We start from the raw sequence: 22491 nt of genomic DNA, 5'->3' as shown, positions 1-22491 counted from the left end.
ATCACAGTCTAGACCAGATTAGTCTTAAAGTCCAAGGAAGAGCCAAAGTCCACCTTGGCACCAAGTTTTCTGCCCAGTCCTCTCAGCTATTGTTTGCCAGTTTTTAAGGAAAAGAAAATGATGAAGTAGAAAGAGAAAAACATTGCTCTCGGGAAGGTTAGAGACACTTCAGAGTTAAAACTGGTGAGCAAGGGAATTTTCGAATTCTTTCAATGTTTGGATATGAAGCCATCTTAAATACTGAATATAAACTTTATAAACTAATAGTCAATAAAACAAGGTATGTAAAAATTGAGCTTTGAAATGCATAATATAGAATCTGCTGTACTGACAAGCTTGCTTCCTTACAAGATAGTTTTTGGTGCTCTGGATACAGTAAAAATACTGTTATAGTTTCCTCCGTAAAAAAAATTGTTAAAAATGTTTTACTGGGACTTTTCTATCAAAAAGTGAGGGTTCCACTGGTTATTTATTGCAGTGTTTACATTAAATCAATAGCTGTTTTTATTAATTTAGTACTAAATAGATCATATGCATATAAAGTGTATGATGCAAAAGTATTTATAAGTTACCATCTCTATTTTGTGTTTTATCTTTTCTACTTAAGTTATAAGCCAGCTGGTCAAGGACAAGGGAACTTCTACTCCCGCCCAACACATTATTTTTATTCACTCATAATAGAACAAAAATAATAATAACTCAGTGGGACTTCCCTATTCAATGTTTGTCATTCAAGCCTCGTAGCCCTGCTTTTGCAAATAAAATAAAGAGGGAGATCAATGGTGTGTGTCTTAAAACTGGAAAAATCTAGTTTACTACATTTAAATGAACAAATACCCCAAAGGAAAGAAAATAATCTTTTAAATGCCAGATTTTTATGTATGCATACATTGTGTGGTATATGCTCCCCTACAGTGCTCTCCCTTTATGCCTGATGTTTCTCTTCTTTTTATGTCTACAGTTATTCTAATAATCTCATGCTCACTTTTACCATTTTAGTTCCACAGTGAACGTCTTCACAGAAAAGAAAAATAGAAGATCCAAACAACTCAAAGTTTTCCTGCAGATTCCCATGAAACTTACACTAAATATACAATATAAATATAGATATATAGATATCACACATAAACATATATATGTAAGGGCATATGAAGTTTTTTGCTTTTAGTGTTTATACTGAAAAATTGCCTGAAAATATATGACTATGTGTATTTTCTTTCCTCTTTTGTATTTATAATGAGATTATCTGGAAGAGGGATATATCACACACACAGACCACACATACACAATATACATATATAATACATCTATACACATACATTATACATATATATATATGTACACACACACACACACACACACACACACACACACACACACACATCTCCAGAAAATTCTCAGGGTTTTAGATAAGTAATTAATTTTCATGAACATGGTAAGTAGTATATACTATTGTACTCTCCTTGCTGAGTGAATATAAATGAAGAGGGGTAAAACAATAAATATATAAACTAAAGTACTAAATTTATGGTTGAGTTTATTAGTCCTATATGTTTTGGTGAAGAGAAAAATAAACTGGGCTGGCATGAAAGACAGTGTTGGAGAAGGTTTGGACTTTAAGTTGAGCCTTAGAGAGTAGGTTGAATTTTGCTACTTGAATAAAACTGAGAAAAAAAAATAGTCCAGTGGCTTCCAACCTTTTTGCATATTCAAATCACCTCTTACCATTAAAACTGTTAAGGCAAGGACCTTTCCAGAATAGGGTAGGTAGTAAGGAATCCAGCCTTTGTTTCAGATAGACCCAGGATTAAATCCCAGGCCCACTATTTATATAACCGTTTGATCTTGAGACAATTACTTAATTTTTCAGTTTTGATTATTTTATATTTAAAATGGGAAATATGATACCTCATAGAGTTGTTACGAAGATTACTTGAGATAATGTTATTTGTTATTATTATGGAATATACTAGCTTAATATCCGGCACATAATAAATATTCAACTGCCTATGACATAGTATATGTGTCAGGATAATATTCGTATTTTACTATATTTTTTAAAAAAATTACCAATATATGGACTCATATGTTCCTTGTGGCAACACTCTTTCCCTCCCTCCCATTGGAGTCTGAAATCTATTTTGGAAGCCATGCCATGGTATATGTGAACATGGTGACAAGAAATCTTTTATAACTTGAGAGTCGTGGCAAATAATGTTGACTAGATAATGAGGGGCCATTTAATGAGATTTTTGAAAGCTAGACACAAGAGTTTGACCTTAATATGGGAGTTGGAGGGGAGAGATTTTTGATTTTTGATTTTTGGGGTGGGAGAGATCAGAAGGAAGCTGTATTTTTAAAACATGAGTTGGTCTGAGAAGGGCAGTTGGGAATTAATTGAGAGGGATGGAGGGATAGTAGATGGAGGGATATAATTTACGTTTAGAACCCTGAAGAATTGAAATATGAGGACAGAGAAGAAAATATAAACTGATCCATGATTTAAAAGAAAAAAAATCATACTGGGTGATAGATTGGACATAGTATATGAAGAGGGAAGAGGCCAAAATAATCGGGAAAACATATGTGAAATTTAGGTCAGATTAATAATGTTGTCCTTTATTATATTTAGCCTGATAAGAATAAATGGATATATGAGCATTTTCATAGTGTATTTAGATGTTTCTACAATATATTTGGACCCAGATTTTATTTTCTCATAGGGCAGCATGATTTTAACAATAGGCAAATCTATATTTTTTTAGGGTTATGGAAATTTATTATTTTCTCAAACACTAAGAACTTTATCATAAATGGGATTGAATTTTATCAGACTTTTTCTGAATCTATTGATCTGATCATAGATGTCTTTTTCTCTTTTTTTATTTTTTTTAAAGATTTTATTTATTATTTATTTGAGAGAGAGAATGAGATAGAGAGAGCATGAGAGGGGGGAGGGTCCGAGGGAGAAGCAAACTCACTGCTGAGCAGGGAGCCCGACGCGGGACTCGATCCCGGGACTCCAGGATCATGACCTGAGCCGAAGGCAGTCACTTAACCAACTGAGCCACCCAGGCGCCCCCTCTTTTAACATCATAAAATATGTTTATGGGAAACCCAACATTTTAGGGCAAAATATCTTGTTTATATTCTCTTGGATTCATATTGCTAATACTATTTTTTTATTGAGGTATAGTTGGCACACAATGTTACATTAATTTCAGGTATACAACATAGTGATGGCACAACTCTATATGTTATGCTATGCTCACCACAATTGTAGCTACCACCATTACAAATACCATTGACTGTACTCTCTATGCTATGCCTTTCATCCCCATGATTTACTCATTCTATAACTGGAAGCCTGTGCTACCCTTCATTTAGCTAATAATATTTTGCTTCAGAGTTACAGTCATGAGTGAAATGGCCTTTAATTTTCCTTTCTCATAATATCTCTGTATGGTCAGTCTCAATGAATCAGGACATACTCTCTCTTATTTCTATGTCTGAAAATGTTCGTACAAAATTAGGACGATATATTTCTTGAAAATGTAACACTTTTACCCATCCCACTTTTATCCAGATATTTTCTTGTGCAACATGTTCGAAGTTTGTTTTTATTTCTTCAGTAATCATAAGACTGTTCAAGCTATTAATTACTTCTTCAGTCAGTTCTACTAAATAATATTTTTCTAGAAATTCATGCTTTTTGTCCAAGTGTTCACATCATTGGAAAATTATTATGGGTAACATAGCTTATTATCTTCTTATTGTGGTGAAATGTGTGTAGCATAAAATTTGCCATTGTAAACATTTTAAGTGTACAATTCAGTGGCATTAGGCAGATTCATAATGTTGTGCAGCCATCATGCTATCCATTTCCAGAGCTTTTTCATCATCTTCAAGAGAAACTCTACACATAGTAAACAATTGCTAACCGTTTCCTCCTGTCCTGAGCCCCTAGTAACTTCTATTCTACTTTTTGTCTGTATGAATTTAACTATTAAAAGGTACCTTTTGTGGGGCGCCTGGGTGGCTCAGTCATTAAGCGTCTGCCTTCGGCTCAGGTCATGCTCTCAGGGTCCTGTGATCGAGCCCTGCATTGGGCTCCCTGTTCCACAGGAAGCCTCCTGCTCCCTCTCCCCCTCCCCCTGCTTGTGTTCCCTCTCTCATTGTGTCTCTGTCAAATAAATAAACAAAATCTTAAAAAAAAAAGTACTTTTTGTAAGTGGAATCATACAATATTTGTCCTTTTCTGTCAGGCGTATTTCACTTAGCATAATATTTTTAATATTCATCCATGTTGTAGCATGTATCAGAATTTTATTCTTTCTTAAGGCTTTATAATATTCCAGTATATTATTTTTGTTTTTTCCTTCATCCGTTGAAGGTCATTTTATTTGTTTTTCCTTCATCTGTTGATGGTCATTTAGGTCATTACCACCTTTTGGCTTCTATGAATAATGCTGCTATGAACCTTAGTGTCTTAAATATCTGTTTAAGTCTCTGCTTTTTTTTTAATTTGTATTTTATTTTATTTTTTTATTATTATGTTATGTTAATCACCATACATTACATCATTAGTTTTTGATGTAGTGTTCCATGATTCATTGTTTGCCTATAACACCCAGTGCTCCACGCAGAACGTGCCCTCTTTAATACCCATCACCAGGCTAATCCATCCCCCCACCCCTCTCCCCTCTAGAACCCTCAGTTTGTTTCTCAGAGTCCATAGTCTCTCATGGTTCATCTCCCCTCTGATTTCCCCCCTTCATTCTTCCCCTCCTGCTATCTACTTCTTTTTTTTTTTTAAACATATAATGTATTATTTGTTTCAGAGGTACAGGTCTGTGATTCAACAGTCTTCCACAATTCACAGCGCTCACCATAGCACATACCCTCCCCAATGTCTATCACCCAGCCACCCCATCCCTTCCACCCCTCACCACTCCAACAACCCTCAGTTTGTTTCCTGAGATTAAGAATTCCTCATATCAGTGAGGTCATATGATACTTGTCTTTCTCTGATTGACTTATTTCGTTCAGCATTAATAAGTGTCTGCTTTTAATTCTTTTTGGCAAAAACTTAGAGGTAGAAGGGCTGGCCACATGGTAGTTTTATGTTTAACGTTTTGAATAACTGTCATACTGTTTTCCACAACAACTGCATCACTTCACATTCCCAGCAGCAATCACCAAGGTTCCAATTTTCGCATCCCTACCAACACTTATTTTCTTTTCTCTTGACAATAGTCATCATGATGAATGTGAAGTGGTATCACATTGTGGTTTTGATTTATATTTCCCTAATGACTAGTGATGTTGGACATCTTTTCATGTGCTTATTGGCCTTTTGTAGATCTTCTTTGGAGAAATGTCTATTCAAATCCCTTGCCCATTTTTTAATTGGGTGGCTTGTTGTTGCTGTAGTTGTTGAGTTGTTGGAGTTTAAAAAAAATATAGTCTGGTTATTAATCTTTTAGTTATATGATTTGCAAATAGTTTCAGTATTATGCTTAGGAATTATCTTTTCACTCTCTTGATAGTGTGCTTTGATGTACAAATCTTTAAATTTTGATGGAGACTAAATTCTATTATTTTTGGTTGCCTGTGATTTTATTGTCATATTCAAAAAAATCATCACTGAACTCATTATCAAGATTTTCCCCTATCTTTTTTCCTAGAACTTTCATAGTTTTAGTTCTTATGTTTAGATCTTTGATCCATTTCAAGTTAATTTTTGTATATCATATAAGATAAGGGTCTAACTTTGTTCTTTTGCATGTGGAATCTACTTTTCCTAACACCATTTTTTTGAAAAGACTGTCCTTTCCCTATTGAATGGTCTTGGCACCTTTGTCAAAATCATTTGACCATATATTTGAGGGTTTATTTCTGCACTATGTCTGAAATAGTGCAGAAATTCCACTCCATTGGTCTATGTCTGCTATTATGCAAAACACTGTTTTGATTATTGCCACTTTGTTGTAAGTTTTAAAATCCGGAAGTGTGAGTCCTCCACTTGTGTTCTTTTTCAAGATTGTTTTTGCTATTTGGGGACCCTCGAAATTCTATATGAATTTTGGAATGGATTTTTCTTTTACTGCAGAAAGTGCTTTTGAGAGTCAATTGAATCTGTAGATCACTTTGGCTACTGTTGTCATCTTAACAATATTAAGGCTTCTGATCAATGAATATGTGGTGTCTTTCCATTTATTCATGTCTTCTTTAATTTCCTTTAGCAATATTTTTTAGTTTTCAGCATACAAGCCTTTTGGCTATTTGGGTAAATGTATTACTAAATATTTTATTCTTTTTGATGTTATTGTGAATAGGATTGGTTTCTTAATTTCCTTTTCAGATTCTTTATTGTTAGTGTATAAAAGATGCAATTGACTTTCGCATTTTTGATTTTATACCTGGCAACTTTGCTGAATTCCTTTATTGGCTCTAATAGCTGTGTGTGTGTATGTGTGTATAATTTCAGGTTTTTCTAACTATAAGATCATGTCATCTATGAACATGATCATTTTACTTATTCTTCTCCAATTTGAATGACTTTTGTTTCTCTTTCTTGCCTAATTGTCTGGCTAGAATTTCTAATACTGTGTTGAATAGAAGTGGTGAAAGCAGACATCCTTATCTTGCTTGTTTTTAAATCTCAACTTGTACTCTTAGTACGCTTCCTTTCACTTGAAATAGTATTTATTTATTCTTAGTTCTTTTTACTAAGTCTTGCCAAAAACATGTCATTCTTGTTAATTAAAAAAAAACTTTTGTGGATCTACTTTTATATTTTTTTCCATAATTTATGCTCTTATTTTATTATCTATTCTTTCTTTGGCTTATTTGGTTATTTTTCTAGCTTCTTGAGAATGATACTTAATTTATCAAATTTCAATTTTTATCTGTTTTTCTCATATTACTTTTTAAAGGTATAAATTTCCTTGAAAGCATTGTTTTGGCATATCCCAGAAGTTTTTTTATGTGTATTTTTAGTATCTTTTACTTTTTTCTAAATTCCAGCATGATGTTGTCTTTACCCTTGAATTATTTAAAAATTTCCAAGCATTTTAGAAATCAAGTGTCAATGAAATACATTGAAGGTGTTTTTTGATGAGTTCATAATCAATATTTGTATAAGTCCCATATGTTCTCGAGAAAATTGTATATTCTCTAATTTTTGGATATGGAAGTATACAGTGTCTATTAGGCCAAGCTTTAGTTTTATTATTCAAATATTCTATAACATTACTGATTATCGTTGTCTGCTTGACATTTTGAAGAAATGTTAAAATTTCCCACTACATTGGTGGATTTATCAATTTTGCCTTATAGTTCAAAACATTTGTTTCACATATTTTGAGGTTATTTTATTACATGAATGCATGCTTATAATGCATTTTTGGAGAATTTAACTCTTTGTTAGTATATAGAGACTCTGTCTATCCCTAATATATTTTCTAATTTTAAAGTCTATTTTCTCTGATATTTATATAGCTAGGTCAGTTTTCTATGGTTATCATTTGCTGGCTATATCTTTTCCCATCCTTTAATTTTCAATCTTTGTATGTCCTTTTACTATGTAGGTGTGTCTCTTATGCTGTCTAATCCAAACTGTCAGGCTTTTTGCTGAGAGGTTTGACCTGTTTACATTGATATGTTTTCACTTGTTTCTCTCATCTTACTTTATTATTTAAGTGTGTCCATTTTTCTCCTTAGTACTTTTTAACTACTTTTACACCCTTTGGTTTCCTTCAATCCACCTCAATCATATTGATATTATTTAGACATTAATACTGAGTTATATCATTATATATTTCACTTTATTTTTTACCTTAGTTCCCCTCATCTTTTTTAAACTACAACCACTTATTGAGATATTTGATCATTTTTATTTCATATTTTTGAAGCATATCCTTTAAGTATCTACTTCTATTTAGGTACTTCATCCAAAACTGTTTTCAGTATTAGTTTTTCCAGGTAAACATCCTTAAGTATTTTATGACTTTAGGAATATTTTTATTGTGGCCTCATTTGTGAATGACACTTGGGCTGGATATAAAACTTGTGTTTTAAGTTATTTTCTTTCAACATTTAAAAAATCCTGATTCATTTTCCTCTTTCATTCAATTTTGCTATTGAAAACTCTTATGTTAATCAGATTTTTGTTCCTGTGGACATAATCTTACCTTTTTCTCTTTAGGCTTTTAGATTTTCCTTTTTGTCATTGTATATTCTAAAATTTCACTATAATATGTCTGTGTGTAGGTTCTTCCTACACATCTTCTTTCACATTCTATAGGCCTTTTGATTTTTTTAAATAAAAACAAAATCATAATAAAATAAGATGAAATAAAATAATAGAATTTAGTTAATTCTCAGAAATATATCTCCATTATTTCTTAAAATATTTTCTTTCTTCTAGTTTTATTTCCCTTTCTCTCTGCAACTCCTAATATCTGTATTGTAGTTCTAATAACTCTATCCTCCATACTGATTAGATTTTCTTTTGAAAAGATTTTATGATAAATTCTTTATTATATGTCTTTAAAATTTGTGATTTTGTTGTTAATATTGATAGGTTCCCCTATTGTCATGTCAAAGGTTTTAAAAGCTTTATTGAAAAAGTGATGTTTTTAAAACCAGAATAATATAGTTCTTCATAAAATACCTATCCAGTTTCCTACTAATCTACAAAATAAACACATTACCTAAGTAGCTTATACCTTTGAGAAGAGTAGATGTAATTTTGCTTTGTAAGCCTTTTCAAGGGTGTATGTAATCTTCAAATTTTCACTAACATTGTACTCACATATTTTAATGGAGGAAAGGCACTATAGATAAAAGGAAGTGTAGTACATACTTTGAAACTGAAACCAATTTTCTAATGATATTCAAAAAGTGATTAGCCATTTACATGAAATAAAGTAGTACCTACAGCATAAAATTAAATAGGATATTAATCATTATGCTTTAGGGCATAAATTAAACAATAATCAAGGTCAGAAGAAAAGGTAATATACCTATAGTTAAGCAGGATTAGATTCATTATCAGAATTCCAGCACCATTTCTATATTAGGTATGGTCTGACCAAGTAATATGGACCAAGAGTAATGTTATAGTTAGGAACCCATCTCTTTATTGTTACAGTATATATGTAATATAGCTCCTTTTCTTCTTAAACATTTTTGCAATTTGCCACTGCTGCAGTGAAATCCATCTGAATTCAAGCTCTTCAGAGGAAAGTGCCCTCTCTCTAAGTCCTTCCCTCTTCCTTCCCCCTCACTCCCTATCTTTTTGTTCAACACATCCATTATGTTTCTCAAAGGCACAGAGGAAATGTACAATTCAGGTTGGTGATGCCTCAGCTCATAACCAACAAGATTTTCAAAAAAGGTCTTGGAAACTTGTTATTTTTACAGTATGACTAAATGACTCACACTTTAGGGAAATATCTGCTTTTAGGATTTCTTCCTAATTGTATTGTTCTGATATCCAATTTGATCAATTTTGTCCTTATTTTCAGATGAGGAAATTGAAAAGGAATAAATACGCAACTTAAGGGTTCCCTTCCAAGATTTATGAAGTAAAAATACATTTTAAAACAATGACTTTATATAAAATAAAGATGAGGAGTCTTAATAGAGTAAATAATGAAAAGAACCAATATATAAAAATATATCAGAATAACATATTCAGTCTATGATGTCCTTATTAATATGCATATTCACATTTATTAGCCTGATTTCCACTGTATTTTTCAAGTTCTTTTTCCTCTGAAATACACAATATTTATTACATGTAGTTTAGTGGATTATTATGTCAGAATTAATTTTGGTCTTATAATGTTTTTTCTTCACATTTATTTTCAGTCTGATTTTATAAGTATCAAAAATTTCCCCCAGTTTGAATTGGAGTTTTATAAAAAATGGAAATAAGGAGTTAAGAATCTCTGTAATAATCTGGTTATAACTTTGATTATTTGTATTGTTTCTAGTCCTTAAGAAAAGAAAAAATTACTACTTATTGCGTTCTTATTTTACTGCCCAGAAATGAATTAAAGATATTTAGAATGGAAATATTTTAAATGTTCAAATCCTACATTTTAAATGTGGCTTGCTCTGGAATAATGAATATTAACTTGAATTATGAATATTATTTAAATTAAATTTTCTTAGGAAGTCAAATCAATAAGCATATTTTAAATAATAAATTTGTACAATTTTGAATTGTGTTATAAAGCATCTTAGTTTTCTGAAAAATTATTCTCAAGAAGTACATTAGGAATTGCAGTGTTTCTATAATTAGATGTACCCTATATCCACTAGAGGCAAAAGTAGTTTTAGACTACTTTTGGTTACCAGCTGGGATATTTATAATAATCTAGAACATTAAGCGTGCGATGAGAAAAAGTATGCCTTCCAGGAAGGAAAGAAAGTCTCTCACTTAATTAACAGTGTAAAACACCTCTTGACTGTGAGTTGCTGGTAGCACTGATGGTATTAAGAAGGCTTCCAAAATGTTCAACCATTATACTTAATTTATGATATGCAATGAACTTTCCAGCTTTGCTAACATGTATATTGATTTTGTCCAAGTGATTTTTTAAATCTTACTCATTTATAACCAGGTAATGTGCAGATCAAACTTCCATAACTTCATAAATATTAATCAGAATTTTCTTTCATGAGTTAATTAATTTCTTTTTGCTTAAATATAAATAGCTTTTTTCAACATATCCACAAGCATCAGATAATGATTTTGAAAAGTCAATGCATACTCACTCTTGTCTAAAATTAAAATGCTGTATATAACAAATTATTATTAATAAAATGGCAAGTTTAAAATATGCATCTAAATATATCAATGTCTACAGAATGTTTGATTCATCTTTTCTTCTTTTTATTTCTAAAGTTATCTGGAAGTATTTTGGATGTGTATAGTGGTGAGCAGGGAATTTCACCAGTTAATATGGGCCTCACAAGTCCTTCCTGTCCAAGTAATCTGCCAATGAAAAGAGAAATTACAGGTAATGTTGCTTTTATAGTTTTATCCCTTTTTAAGTCAACTACTTAAATTATGAGTGACATATATTACCAAGCTAAATAGAATTTTAAAAAATGTTATCAAGATAATCGGTTAAAATGGGAGAAATGTAGATCGTAAATCCACCCTTTTTTTTCTATGACAACCAAGCAGCAAATTAATATAACTTACAATTCAACTGAATTGATTATTTTAGGAACTGGGCAAATATACACTTATGCTCTACACATATATATGACAACTTGACTAAGTTTTTCACTTAATATTGGTTCATTTTGATATTGAACTGGTGCAATTTATTAAATTGGTTACAAAATAATAGATTAATTGATCAGGGAAAAGTAGTCTTTTCTGTATGTGGAATTTGATATGAAACAGATTGTCCCCCTTTTAGCTTGTTTAATGAATTTCATGATAAACTCACATTTAACTTTCTCAAGCAGGTTTAAAAAAAAAAAGAACCCTCAATTTTCAGTTGTTCATTTCAAAGTTCTTACAACTCAAAAGAATTGTAGGGGCACTGTCAAATTCCTCCAATATATAGATGAAGAAATCAAGGGTCAGAGGAGTTACTTTCACAATTGTACAGCTGAGTTGAAGAAGATATGGATCAAAATAAGGATTTCCTGATTTACAGAGTCCCATGTTAGTTCCTCCATAAGAATAAAATAAAATTCAGTTGAAATTTCTGTAACAAGTTTTTAGTTTGGGGCCCAAACATTGATATTTAATAATTATTACACAGTTGACATTAACATTTTTGTAAGTGCAATATGTCCATTCTTGGAGTCTAGCCAATAACTCAAAAATAGCTATACATACAAATTATTTAGACTAAAATGAATTAATATAGTTTTAAATAAACAAATTTAAATAAATATATTCCTATGTTACCTATTTTAACAACTAGAATAATGCAAAAAACACTGCATTAATTATTTATTGCTATATAACAAATTATCCCCAAACTTAACAACTTGAAATAATAAACATTTATTCTCTCATATCATCTCTATGGGTCAGATATCCAGAGATGGCTTAGAAAATTGGTTCTCGCTCAGTCTTTCATTAAGGTTGCAGTCAAGATGTTGTCCAGAGGTACACATTTGACACAAGGCAGGCTAGAGGATGTTATCCCAAAACAGTTCAGTTGCAGGTCTTGCAAGTTAGTGCTGTTTGTTGGCAAGAGGTTTTGGTTCTTTATCCCATGAACCTCTCCATGGGGCTGATCAAATGATGACATGACAACTGGTGATCCAAGAGACACTAAAATGATAGCTGTACATGTCTTTTATGACCTAGTCTTGGAAGCCACACTAGTCGTTTTCATAGTATTCTGTTGGTGTCCCTGTTTAATGTGCAAAGGAACTACCAAGGGTGTGAATATTATGAGAATCATGGTAGGCCATTTTGGAGGCTGACCATCACAAATGCTTGTAAACCATGTAGCACATAGAGTAAAGTGTCATTTCCTGGAAGTGTTTGATAGGAATACTTGAGAATTGTAGCTAGTTCCAACTCCAGGGACATAGAAATCATAGTTGTTTACGAAAAATGTTAGTTGTAAAAATTAGGCTGAAATAATTTTGAATAATCTTAAAATTTTTAAATAATAATAATGACTGAGCAGTTTAATATTTGCTATGAACTGTACCTCTTTTCATCATCACAATGATTATCAGATAGGTATTATATTATGCCAATTTTACAGATGAGGAGCTGAGACACAGATAACTTCGGTAATAGATCACATGGTTATTAAATGGAAGGCTAGAATATAAATCCAGGTTTTACTATTCAAAGCCTAAAAGGTGTGCCATTGCCTCTTACTTAAAGTGTGCTCTGCTCTAAATTTCTAAATACTTGCATAAAAATATTATTATGCCATTTGGAGCAAAAAATATTGTATTTTCACCTAATCTTTCTGAATTATGTTGCCTAGAGAGGTTGTAAAGTAGAACTAAGTACTATTTAAATTATCTTCCTTTTGATCAGAAACAGATACACGAGCTTTGGCAAAAGAGAGACAAAAAAAGGACAACCACAACCTCAGTGAGTATATTTTCCTTTTTTCTAAAAAAAAAAAAATTAATGCAGGAGGAAATACATGGAGGTTAAAATATGTGGTCTTTTATTATCACTTCATAAGTATTATGGGGTCACATAACCAAAATAGCCAAAATGAATAGTATATGTTCACTAGTTGAGCTATTTTGGGAAATTTAAATGATGTGAACTCTCAGAAGAGCTACATATTTTTAGGAAGTAAAACATCTCAAATTGTCTCCTTGATCACTCTGTCTCTCTCAGGCAGGCTGAGTGTGACAGAGATGAGTGCATTTAGTTATATTTGAATTCTGTTGTGACTCATTGACTCAAAGGTTTAAAGAGATAAAAGTGGCTTTAGAAAATGTACACCACTTATAAAGCAAGAAACTACTCCATGTTCTCATCTTTCTGTGTCAGTCTGCTCCTCCCTTCCTAATGATAAGTTATCTGAAAGAGATTGCTGAATTCTACCTCTGCCAAAAAATGTCCTTGTTGCCTTCCTAGGGGTCAGTTTGACTCTGATGGGCACATGAGATGGAGAAATACAAGCGAGGGAAGTAGGTTAGCAGCAATGTTGAGCTTGATAGTGTTTGGTCATGTCTCAAGTGCTTAACTGCCTCAAGTGAGCTTGACTAAGTGAGTGTGAAGCCTTTCTGTTTTGGAAGGCCAATAAAAAATGAGAAAAGAATAAAATAGAATAAACATAAATAAAAACTTTAAAGCTCTAAAACAAACCAGGAATTTTCTTACATGTGGTTAGCTGACATTGATTCTACACGGACCTGTGGACCCCACGTCTGTCCGTTCATATTGCACCTGCCTGCATCACAGACTGATCAGTTTGTTGACTGTAAGGTTGCGAGGGAAGAACTGACAAGTGGTTCTAACTATCTGCAGGGTCATCGTGGAGACAGAAATGATCTCACTCTGAGAGCCCTTAGGTGTAGAGCAGATTGGCTTTGGTCCAGATTGTGAGACAAGTAGAACATGAGTAGGGGGAGCTCGTTGTTGATAGAAAGGATTAATACAGCAAGGAACCATGGGCTTCTCTCTTCATTTTAAACCTGTTAACTCATTATGACTCTCCTTGCTCTTCTCTTCTCTACATCTCCCGTTTAAATAACAGGTCATTTAGCCTAGGGGTGGGCACACTGGTGTCATGATCCTCATGGATGGGCCCAGGGAGTGGCCTGCACAGGCTCTGGAAGTGGGCTCAGGGCATTTGGGAGGATATTCCTGGTGCAAGTTACTCAGAGTGTAGTTTGACTCTGTGACTGACTTGCTCAGTGGGGAAGGAAGGGTTTGGTGAGAGAAGGCAAAAGTGGCTTCTCTTAAGTATAGGTCTAGGATAGGGACCTCTCTCACCCTGATCTCAGGACAGGAATGAATGAATATATCAAGACTGTGAAGAGTGAAACACACATGGCTTATAATAACTTGGTAATTTCCCTTAAAACTTGACTCCTTTACAAATAACTAGTACTGGATATGAAAACATTGAGGAACCAAAGTTCTCATTATAATTAGCTGTTAAAAATTTATCAAGCACAATCTAAGAAGAGTAGAGTAGGAACTTCTGACATTTTACGTAAGATATATTTAAATAATAGATTTTGAAGAAATATTATAGTACTAAACCAGTTCCCTATTTTGAGGTAAAACCGTGAACATCCTTCATAACTATTCTTCATCTTATATTTAAAAGTCTGTTTTATAATATAGGAGTGAGTATGTGTGAACATAGAATTATTAATAATTCTTACTGTGAAATATGTATGTATTTCTATCAGCTTTACCTTTGTTTATTTTCTTTTCAGTTTTTTCATGTGGTGTCATTGTTTTTTGAATTACATGCATAGGGAAAACAGGATTGGCAAAGAGGGAAAATAAACTCCCTCAAGAATCAATTATATTCTAATTTTAGAATAATCCCAATATATTATTACTGAAGGTCAAATCCATTCATGGTAAATTGCTTTGTAGAGTCAATTGTTATTCTTTCATGACTTTCCTTGTTTCTGGTAGCAGATCTTAATTTTTAGCTTGCATTAAGTATTTTCAAATATTTTTGATATATGATTTTCTTCTTCTTCATGACCTTTTTCTTCCTTCATTTCCCTGGAAAGCTTTAAAAATGTTACCTATTGAAAAAAAATACTGTATAGAAGCATATGTTGTGGTTCTTGATTCTAGGAATATAGAGTCGACTGTAAGACTACACTACTCCGTAAGACTGTTTTCTCATAGGGGTCAATATGGGAAATTCTGCTTATTTGTATATCTGACATTTATTGAACATTTATTAGATGCATAAAATTTCCAAAAGCAATGAATTTATGGAAATGAAAACAGAGAAAACAGTCTCTAAATAAGAATTTATACCGGTAGTTCTCAAAATGTAGGCTCTAAATAAACAGCATCAACATGACCTGGGAATTTGTCAGAAATGCAGATCCTTGGGCCCCAACTCATGTATGCCAAAGGTGGAAAGCCTCTACTCGATATATTATTGAAAATTTTTAAATTAGAAAAAATATTTATAGTCTAATCAAATTTATTTAATACCTCCTATATGCCAAGCCCTCTGAGAATAGAAAAATGAGGAATAAATGGCCCCTGCCCTCAAAGAGGTCACAGTCTAGTTGGGCACACACACCCGCCATCTGCCAAACGTTGTCTTAGGCCTTTGGGGATTTTAATGAGAAGAGTAAAGCATGGTGGAGACCTCAAAAGATTATGATCCTGATGGGCAAAATGCATATGTGTGAAATGTTGATCCAGTAGGATAAATATATATAAATACATGTGTATTTCAGTATGAGTAAATATTATAGCATTTCAAAAAGTGAAAAAAAGTTGTTTTGAGAGAAAATGTTTTTAAAGCATTGTCAATAATAGAATCACAATTCTAATATAATCATTTTTACTTTTAGATTGAAATATATTTGAATTTTTATTTTATTTTTGAGTACTCTTTTGGTTACACGGAAGTTTTTTCACTCACTGTTTTTTAAAGATTATTAAGAAAGTTTACAGTTGACCAAAAGTGAATTGTGCTTTAATGAGAATAATCAATAATATTTCTCTTTTAATAGTTGAAAGAAGAAGAAGGTATAATATTAATTACCGAATCAAGGAGCTTGGCACTCTTATTCCAAAGTCTAATGATCCGTGAGTTCAACAATCATTTCTATAATAATGTTATGGTTTGAATACCCTCCAACATGGGTGGGAGGGGAAGGGGGAGAGAAGAACCAACTGCTAAGAAATTAAGTAGCTTATGGTAAAGGTAAAGCTAACTGCTGGTCTTATTGTTCTATTCAAGACTGATAGTTATTAAGCATCAAGGTTGTTACTAACATTTGCTCTTCTGAGATATAGGAAGTAAGGAAATTATTTCTTCTCAGTTCATAGCAAGTCTTTCTATATGGCACCAATAATTGGCAAATTTAGTGGTAGTATCAAATGTTGTCTATGACACTTACTGGTATACTTAAATTTGTGGTTATAGCAATTCTTCCAATGTGAGATTTATGTGTACATGAACATTGAATTGTTGGGTTTTCAGAGGTCCCAAAATTCTGGAGACATGCAAGTACAAAATGGAATTATAAAAGCATGCTGATTGATGCCAACAAATAATCAGTTATTGTAATTAAATTTTCAGCCATGTTTTGGTGTCATACATACTCAAAATCAGTTAAACAAGATGTTTAAGGTGGTAATTTCAGGAAAGAATTGATTAATCAAAGCATCAAGTTAGAATGTTGAATTTTTCTCCAAAACATAAAAATAAGATCTGTTGCATTAATAATGACTTGAAAAATGTTTTATTCAAACTGAGAACTGGCCTCTCCAAATACTAGTGATCATCTATTATCAGAAAGAGCGATGTTTGATAAAGTGATATTAGTGAAATTTAGAAATACTCTCCCTGAATCCAAATGTGCCAATTCACTTGGACAATTCAATAATCTGTAGTAGAAGGGAAGGTAGTATTTATCCTCATGGGCATATTAGATGGAATGGCAGAAAGAGCTCTGGATAGAGACTCTGAAGAACTCAGTCATAGTGTAGTTGTCATTTGATAACTCTTCAAATCTTTTAAAGTCTCTAAGCATGCAACTCTTAACATTAGCAGAAGAGAATACCCATTGTCCCGATAGGAACTTTTTTCTTTAGCCCTTAACATATATACATGCACATTTATTCACCAAACATTTGATGTAAAGCCAAGGCTTTTCTGTTTGAATATGTGTTTCAACTTTTCTTTCTTACATAAACTGCACTAGAATATATAGTCTATTTTAATTTCTTTAAAATAAAACAAAAACTTACACAACCTAAATATAGACTTTTTAAATGTTTATACCCTTATTTTTGACAGCATATATTTTTTAAAGATTTTATTTATTTATTTGACAGAGAGAGACACAGCGAGAGAGGGAACACAAGAAGGGGGAGAGGGAGAGGGAGAAGCAGGCTTCCTGCAGAGCAGGGAGCCTGATGCAATGTGGGGCTTGATCCCAGGACCCTGGGATCATGACCTGAGCCAAAGGCAGATGCTTAACTGACTGAGCCACCCAGGTGCCCCTGTGACAGCATATTTTTTAGCAACCCACCTTTATTGACATTTTAATTGAGTTTTTCCAAAGCTTTTAATATAGTCTTCCTAAAAACAGTTAACTATTTTTATAAATACTTCCTTTTTTGGCATTCATATTTCATTAGCTAATTTAATTATAGGTAATTCATTACCTATAATTTAATTATATTATCATCACAGTAATTACAATGGGCATTAATTTAACCTCTCAGTAAGTACATGGCACCACACTGACAACAGAAATACTTGGATGTATCAGAGGGTAGCCCATTGCTCTCTATTACCTATTTTGTCCTGACAACAGTCAGTGAATGTCACAAAGGGAATGGAGAACATTAATTAACCTTGAAAGTGATTGGATAAAGGCCAGTTAAGAGAGGTTCTCTTGGGGCACCTGGATGTCTCAGTCGGTTAAGCGTCTGCCTTCGGCTCAGGTCATGATCTCAGGGTCCTGGGATCGAGCCCCGCACCAGGCTCCCTGCTAAGCAGGGAACCTGCTTCTCCCTCTCCCTTTGCCTGCCATTTGGCCGGCTTGTGCTCTCTCTCTCTCTCTCTCTGTCAAACAAATAAATAAAATCTTTAAAAAAAAGAGAGAGAGAGAGGTTCTCTTGTAAGTGGTGGAGCTAACCCATGGTGCCAAGGCACGGTTATATACAGAAGGCAGATGAAACTTTAAGACTGGACTCTGAAGCCCAACTGACCACGTTCAGATGTCACTATGCCTATAAGGCACCAACTGTATGGTTGGGTTTTTATAAACATAAAACCAAATAGTATATATGAGAATACTGTACAAATGATAAATGATAAATATAGATTATTATTCTATATTTTATAGAAACTTTAGTTATAAAAAGGCTCCTTTCTACTTCTAACTCACTGTCTGGAATGGAGAATGGCAACCTTTTCCTGTAAGGGACCAGATAGTAAATATTTCAAGCTTTGTGGGCCACATTTTGGCGATTTTCTAACTGTGTTATTGTAGCATGAAAGCAGACATAGACAATATGTACATGAATGAACATGGCTGTGTCCACTGAAACTTTATTGACAAAAATAGACTACAGGTCATAGTTTGTCTGTCCCTGATCTAGAATATAGGAAATCAATTTATCACAGAATCATATCCAAAAGAGACTATCACTGGGAAAAGTTTATTGTAAACATTCTTAAGTGTTTTTCTCTTCTTTATGGATCTCAGAAAGAGGTATCATTACTTGTTTTAATTGTATTATGTTCTGTGTATGGAAATGACATTTACTTTGGGTCTGATTGAAAACACATTAATTCATTAGATGTCGAAGATATCTGTATGTGGCTCTGCACACAGCACAGACAGAAGAGATACTTCACCGCTGGCTACAGCATTCCAGACATCCAATAGCAATTCTGTTTCAATACATCTACAGCTATGATGGCCCTAGGGGGGCTGATAAAACATTTGCACCCTTTAGACAGACTGTAGTAATGGGTTGGTGCTTTTCAGTAGGAAATGGCTTAGCCAGGCCCTAGTACGCATTTTCACCTGCCGGTAGAAAATATATCTTCCTCTATTTGTTACAGCTAATGGAAGTCTCATCTAACCTGAACTTCCAGTGAGGCACATGCAAGTGAGATTTTTCCTAAGCTCTATTTTCCCACTTCTGACCACTTAATAAATAAATATTAATTTCAATGTACCTCACATAGATCATATAAACCGAAAGTACATAAAATGTAATTTTTAAAAAAGATTTCCTACATGCTGGGGCTCCTGGGTGGCTCAGTTGGTTCAGCGTCAGACTCTTGATTTCTACTCAGGTCATGGTCTCAGGGTCTTGGACTCCAGCCCCGGAGGCGGGCTCCGTGCTTAGCAGGGAGTCTGCTTGAGATTCTCTCTTACCCTCTCCCTCTGCCCCTCCCTCACCCTGCTCATGCTCTCTCTCTAAAATTAATAAATCTTTATAAAAAATTTCCTACATGCTTACTGTATGCTGTATTAAAATAAATCTCATGACTAAACTGAAAATTCATCAAGGTTTTCTGCAACTCTGATTAACTTTTAGCAATTAGTTTGGCCACATTCTCCACATGCATTATTAATTCTCATGTAGGATTAAATTCATTGATGTTACAATCGGTAGCCTGTTTCATAATTCCAGATTTATCATTTCTCCTGACTTAAAAATAAGTTTTAATAAAATATTTTTTCTATGCTCTAGAAAGGTTATCTGGTAATGTTTAATCGTATTTACTTGTCTTAAACTTATTTAAAAATAGGCATCCAGTTTTTAAAATAAGTATTGATGTCTTTTTTGCAGAAAAATTTGCCTAATGATTCTAGAAAGTTTTGCTCTATTGCTTAAAGTAGATGTTGCCGAACTCTGATTTGTTTCACAATCACTCAGGATCACCATTCAGAAGGGACCTTATTTTTTTTTTCTTAGAAGCATAAAAGCAACCTTATTAGAAAGTAGGTTAAAAGACTGGTACATTTGAAATGATCTTAAAAAATTTAGGCTTAAGTCCTCAGTAATGTACATTTCCTAGTTCATTAATGCAGAAATACCGCACATAGATTTTAATCTCAGAGTTAATAATAAAAGCAATTTTCACTAAAAATATAAAAACTGTAATGGTAGAATCATGATATTGCATTTAGCTCTCCCACAAAAAGTCACTTTATTACTTTCTTTTGACACTTATTTTCATTCTGGGATTAATTTTACTATATAAGGGCTTCTTAACTATTCTATTAAAATTTCTATTCAGAAGCAATAATATCTAAGAGTGAATAATAGTCATGTAAATCATTATTTCATATTAATGTAAAAGATTTTGTAAGTTCTTATGAATTCTGCTGACATGCACAATTGTGAAAAGGTTATCTCTCCGTTCTATAGTGATATGCGCTGGAACAAAGGGACCATTCTAAAAGCATCAGTGGAGTACATCAAGTGGCTACAAAAAGAACAACAGAGAGCTCGAGAATTAGAACACAGACAGAAGAAATTAGAGCAGGCTAACAGGCGGCTTCTCCTCCGGATTCAGGTTTTTATAAAAATGTTGCCATGAACCACATTGCTTATATATGACTTACCCATCATCAGTTTTATTCATTGTCTCATTTATTTTTTCTTATTAACAATAATTTTCCTTCCAAAGGATAATTTTATTGCCTTTTAGAAGCTCACAAATTGGGTTGTTTCAGTTAGACTTTGATCAGAAGTCTAGGATCAAGGCAGCTTTAAAAATAGAATGAATGACAACAACTAATTTTTCCGCAAAATGCGGAAAATAGAACGAATTTGATAAACACACAATGTTATCTCAGCCAAAGAATAAATAAATAAAGCATTTGTTTCTCTATGTAATATTGGACACTAAATTCTTCTCCCTTTTATTTCTTTAGTAACATTGCTATGGATTTCATTGCTGCAAGGCATATTATGCCAGTATATACTAAGTCACTCCTCATCTGTTCATGTGACACAAAATATCAAAATATGAGTTTTCCTAACTCTCAAGATTTTTTTTTTTATGTGAACATGCTTATTGCCAGGTAAAGCACTACTCTGTTCCATGTAATGGTCCTATAGTGAGAAATTAATCAGGAAGAATAAGTGAAATATTTTCCACTATCTCCAAATGGCTATATTGTAATCCGAGCCACTATGGAACCATTATATGTTATGTATTCCTTTAAACAGCAATGAGGAGAGAATTTTTTTTTAATCTGTATAGTCTTCTCAGGGTTATTTTTCAGGTATTAGAATTATACTAGTTTCCATTACTTGCAAAGAATATTATAATATGTATTACTCTTCATTTTGAATGCTTGTTAATATTTTGTTTCTATTTCTGGTTTATTTTCTAGAGTTAAGTCCACTTGCAAAATCATTATTTAATTATTCTTGTTCGAAATTGCAGGAACTAGAAATACAGGCTCGTGCGCATGGTCTGCCAGCCCTGGCTTCACTTGGCACAGTTGATTTGGGTGTTCATGTCACCAAACAACAGACCCATCTTGAGCAGAATTCAGTAGACTATTGCAAACAACTGACTTTGTCTCAGGGGACCAGCCCTGAGCTCTGTGATCAAGCTATGGCCTTCTCTGATCCTTTGTCACATTTCACAGATTTATCATTTAGTGCCGCTTTGAAAGAGGAACAAAGATTGAATGACATGCTACTGGATGACACAATATCTCCATTTGGAACAGATCCTCTGCTATCTGCCACTTCCCCTGCAGTTTCCAAAGAAAGCAGTAGGAGAAGTAGTTTTAGCTCAGATGATGGTAATGAGTTATAAAAACAAACAGACTCAATTCATCAACTGGGAAGCAATTCTATGCTGGTGCTAAACAAGTATGTTCTGTTTCATATATTGCTTTGGCTTAATTTTTCCAAAAGGAATAGACTGTTCACGAGAAACTGATTAGAAATGACAGAAGAATTCACAGGAAGAAGAAACATGGTGTTGAAGAATTGCGGAGAACTAAAAAGGATTTTTTTCCTCTTTGACAAAGACGTCCAAATCTACTTAAATTATGTTTTCCTGGAAAGAGGTACAACATAAGAAATAGCTCTCTACTAATGTTGTAAAAGTAGCGATGTGGTGATGTACCATTGGAACCAGCTGACTTCAAGGAGTAAACCTACGAAATACACAAACTTTTTTTCATTAATTCACTTCCAACTCTTCTATTCAAGTCTTATGTGAGTCGTCAAGTATCAATATCAGCAGATGTGATAGTCCATTGACTTTCTCCACTGTCTGGGAGACATGTTGTTGAAAGTTTAAA

The 22491-nt window shown here is 33.2% G+C and overlaps 1 protein-coding gene across 5 annotated transcripts in view; it reads left to right on the top strand.

The window, feature by feature from the left end:
* Positions 1-22001, top strand: part of TFEC (transcription factor EC) — a 172693-nt gene extending 150692 nt beyond the window's left edge. For all 5 annotated transcript variants that reach the window (XM_027574810.1, XM_027574808.1, XM_027574809.2 and 2 more), the window contains 5 exons: positions 10922-11036; positions 13049-13105; positions 16198-16273; positions 20591-20738; positions 21618-22001. In XM_027574810.1, coding sequence (XP_027430611.1) covers positions 10922-11036; positions 13049-13105; positions 16198-16273; positions 20591-20738; positions 21618-21998 — 777 coding nt within the window. In that variant the 3' untranslated portion in view covers positions 21999-22001. The remainder of the gene's footprint in view (positions 1-10921; positions 11037-13048; positions 13106-16197; positions 16274-20590; positions 20739-21617) is intronic.
* The last annotated feature ends 490 nt before the right edge of the window (positions 22002-22491 follow it).

The sequence above is a fragment of the Zalophus californianus genome, chromosome 12 (genome assembly GCF_009762305.2).
Source record: "Zalophus californianus isolate mZalCal1 chromosome 12, mZalCal1.pri.v2, whole genome shotgun sequence".
NCBI classification, from domain to species: domain Eukaryota; kingdom Metazoa; phylum Chordata; class Mammalia; order Carnivora; family Otariidae; genus Zalophus; species Zalophus californianus.
This window is presented reverse-complemented; position numbering and strand designations above follow the sequence as displayed.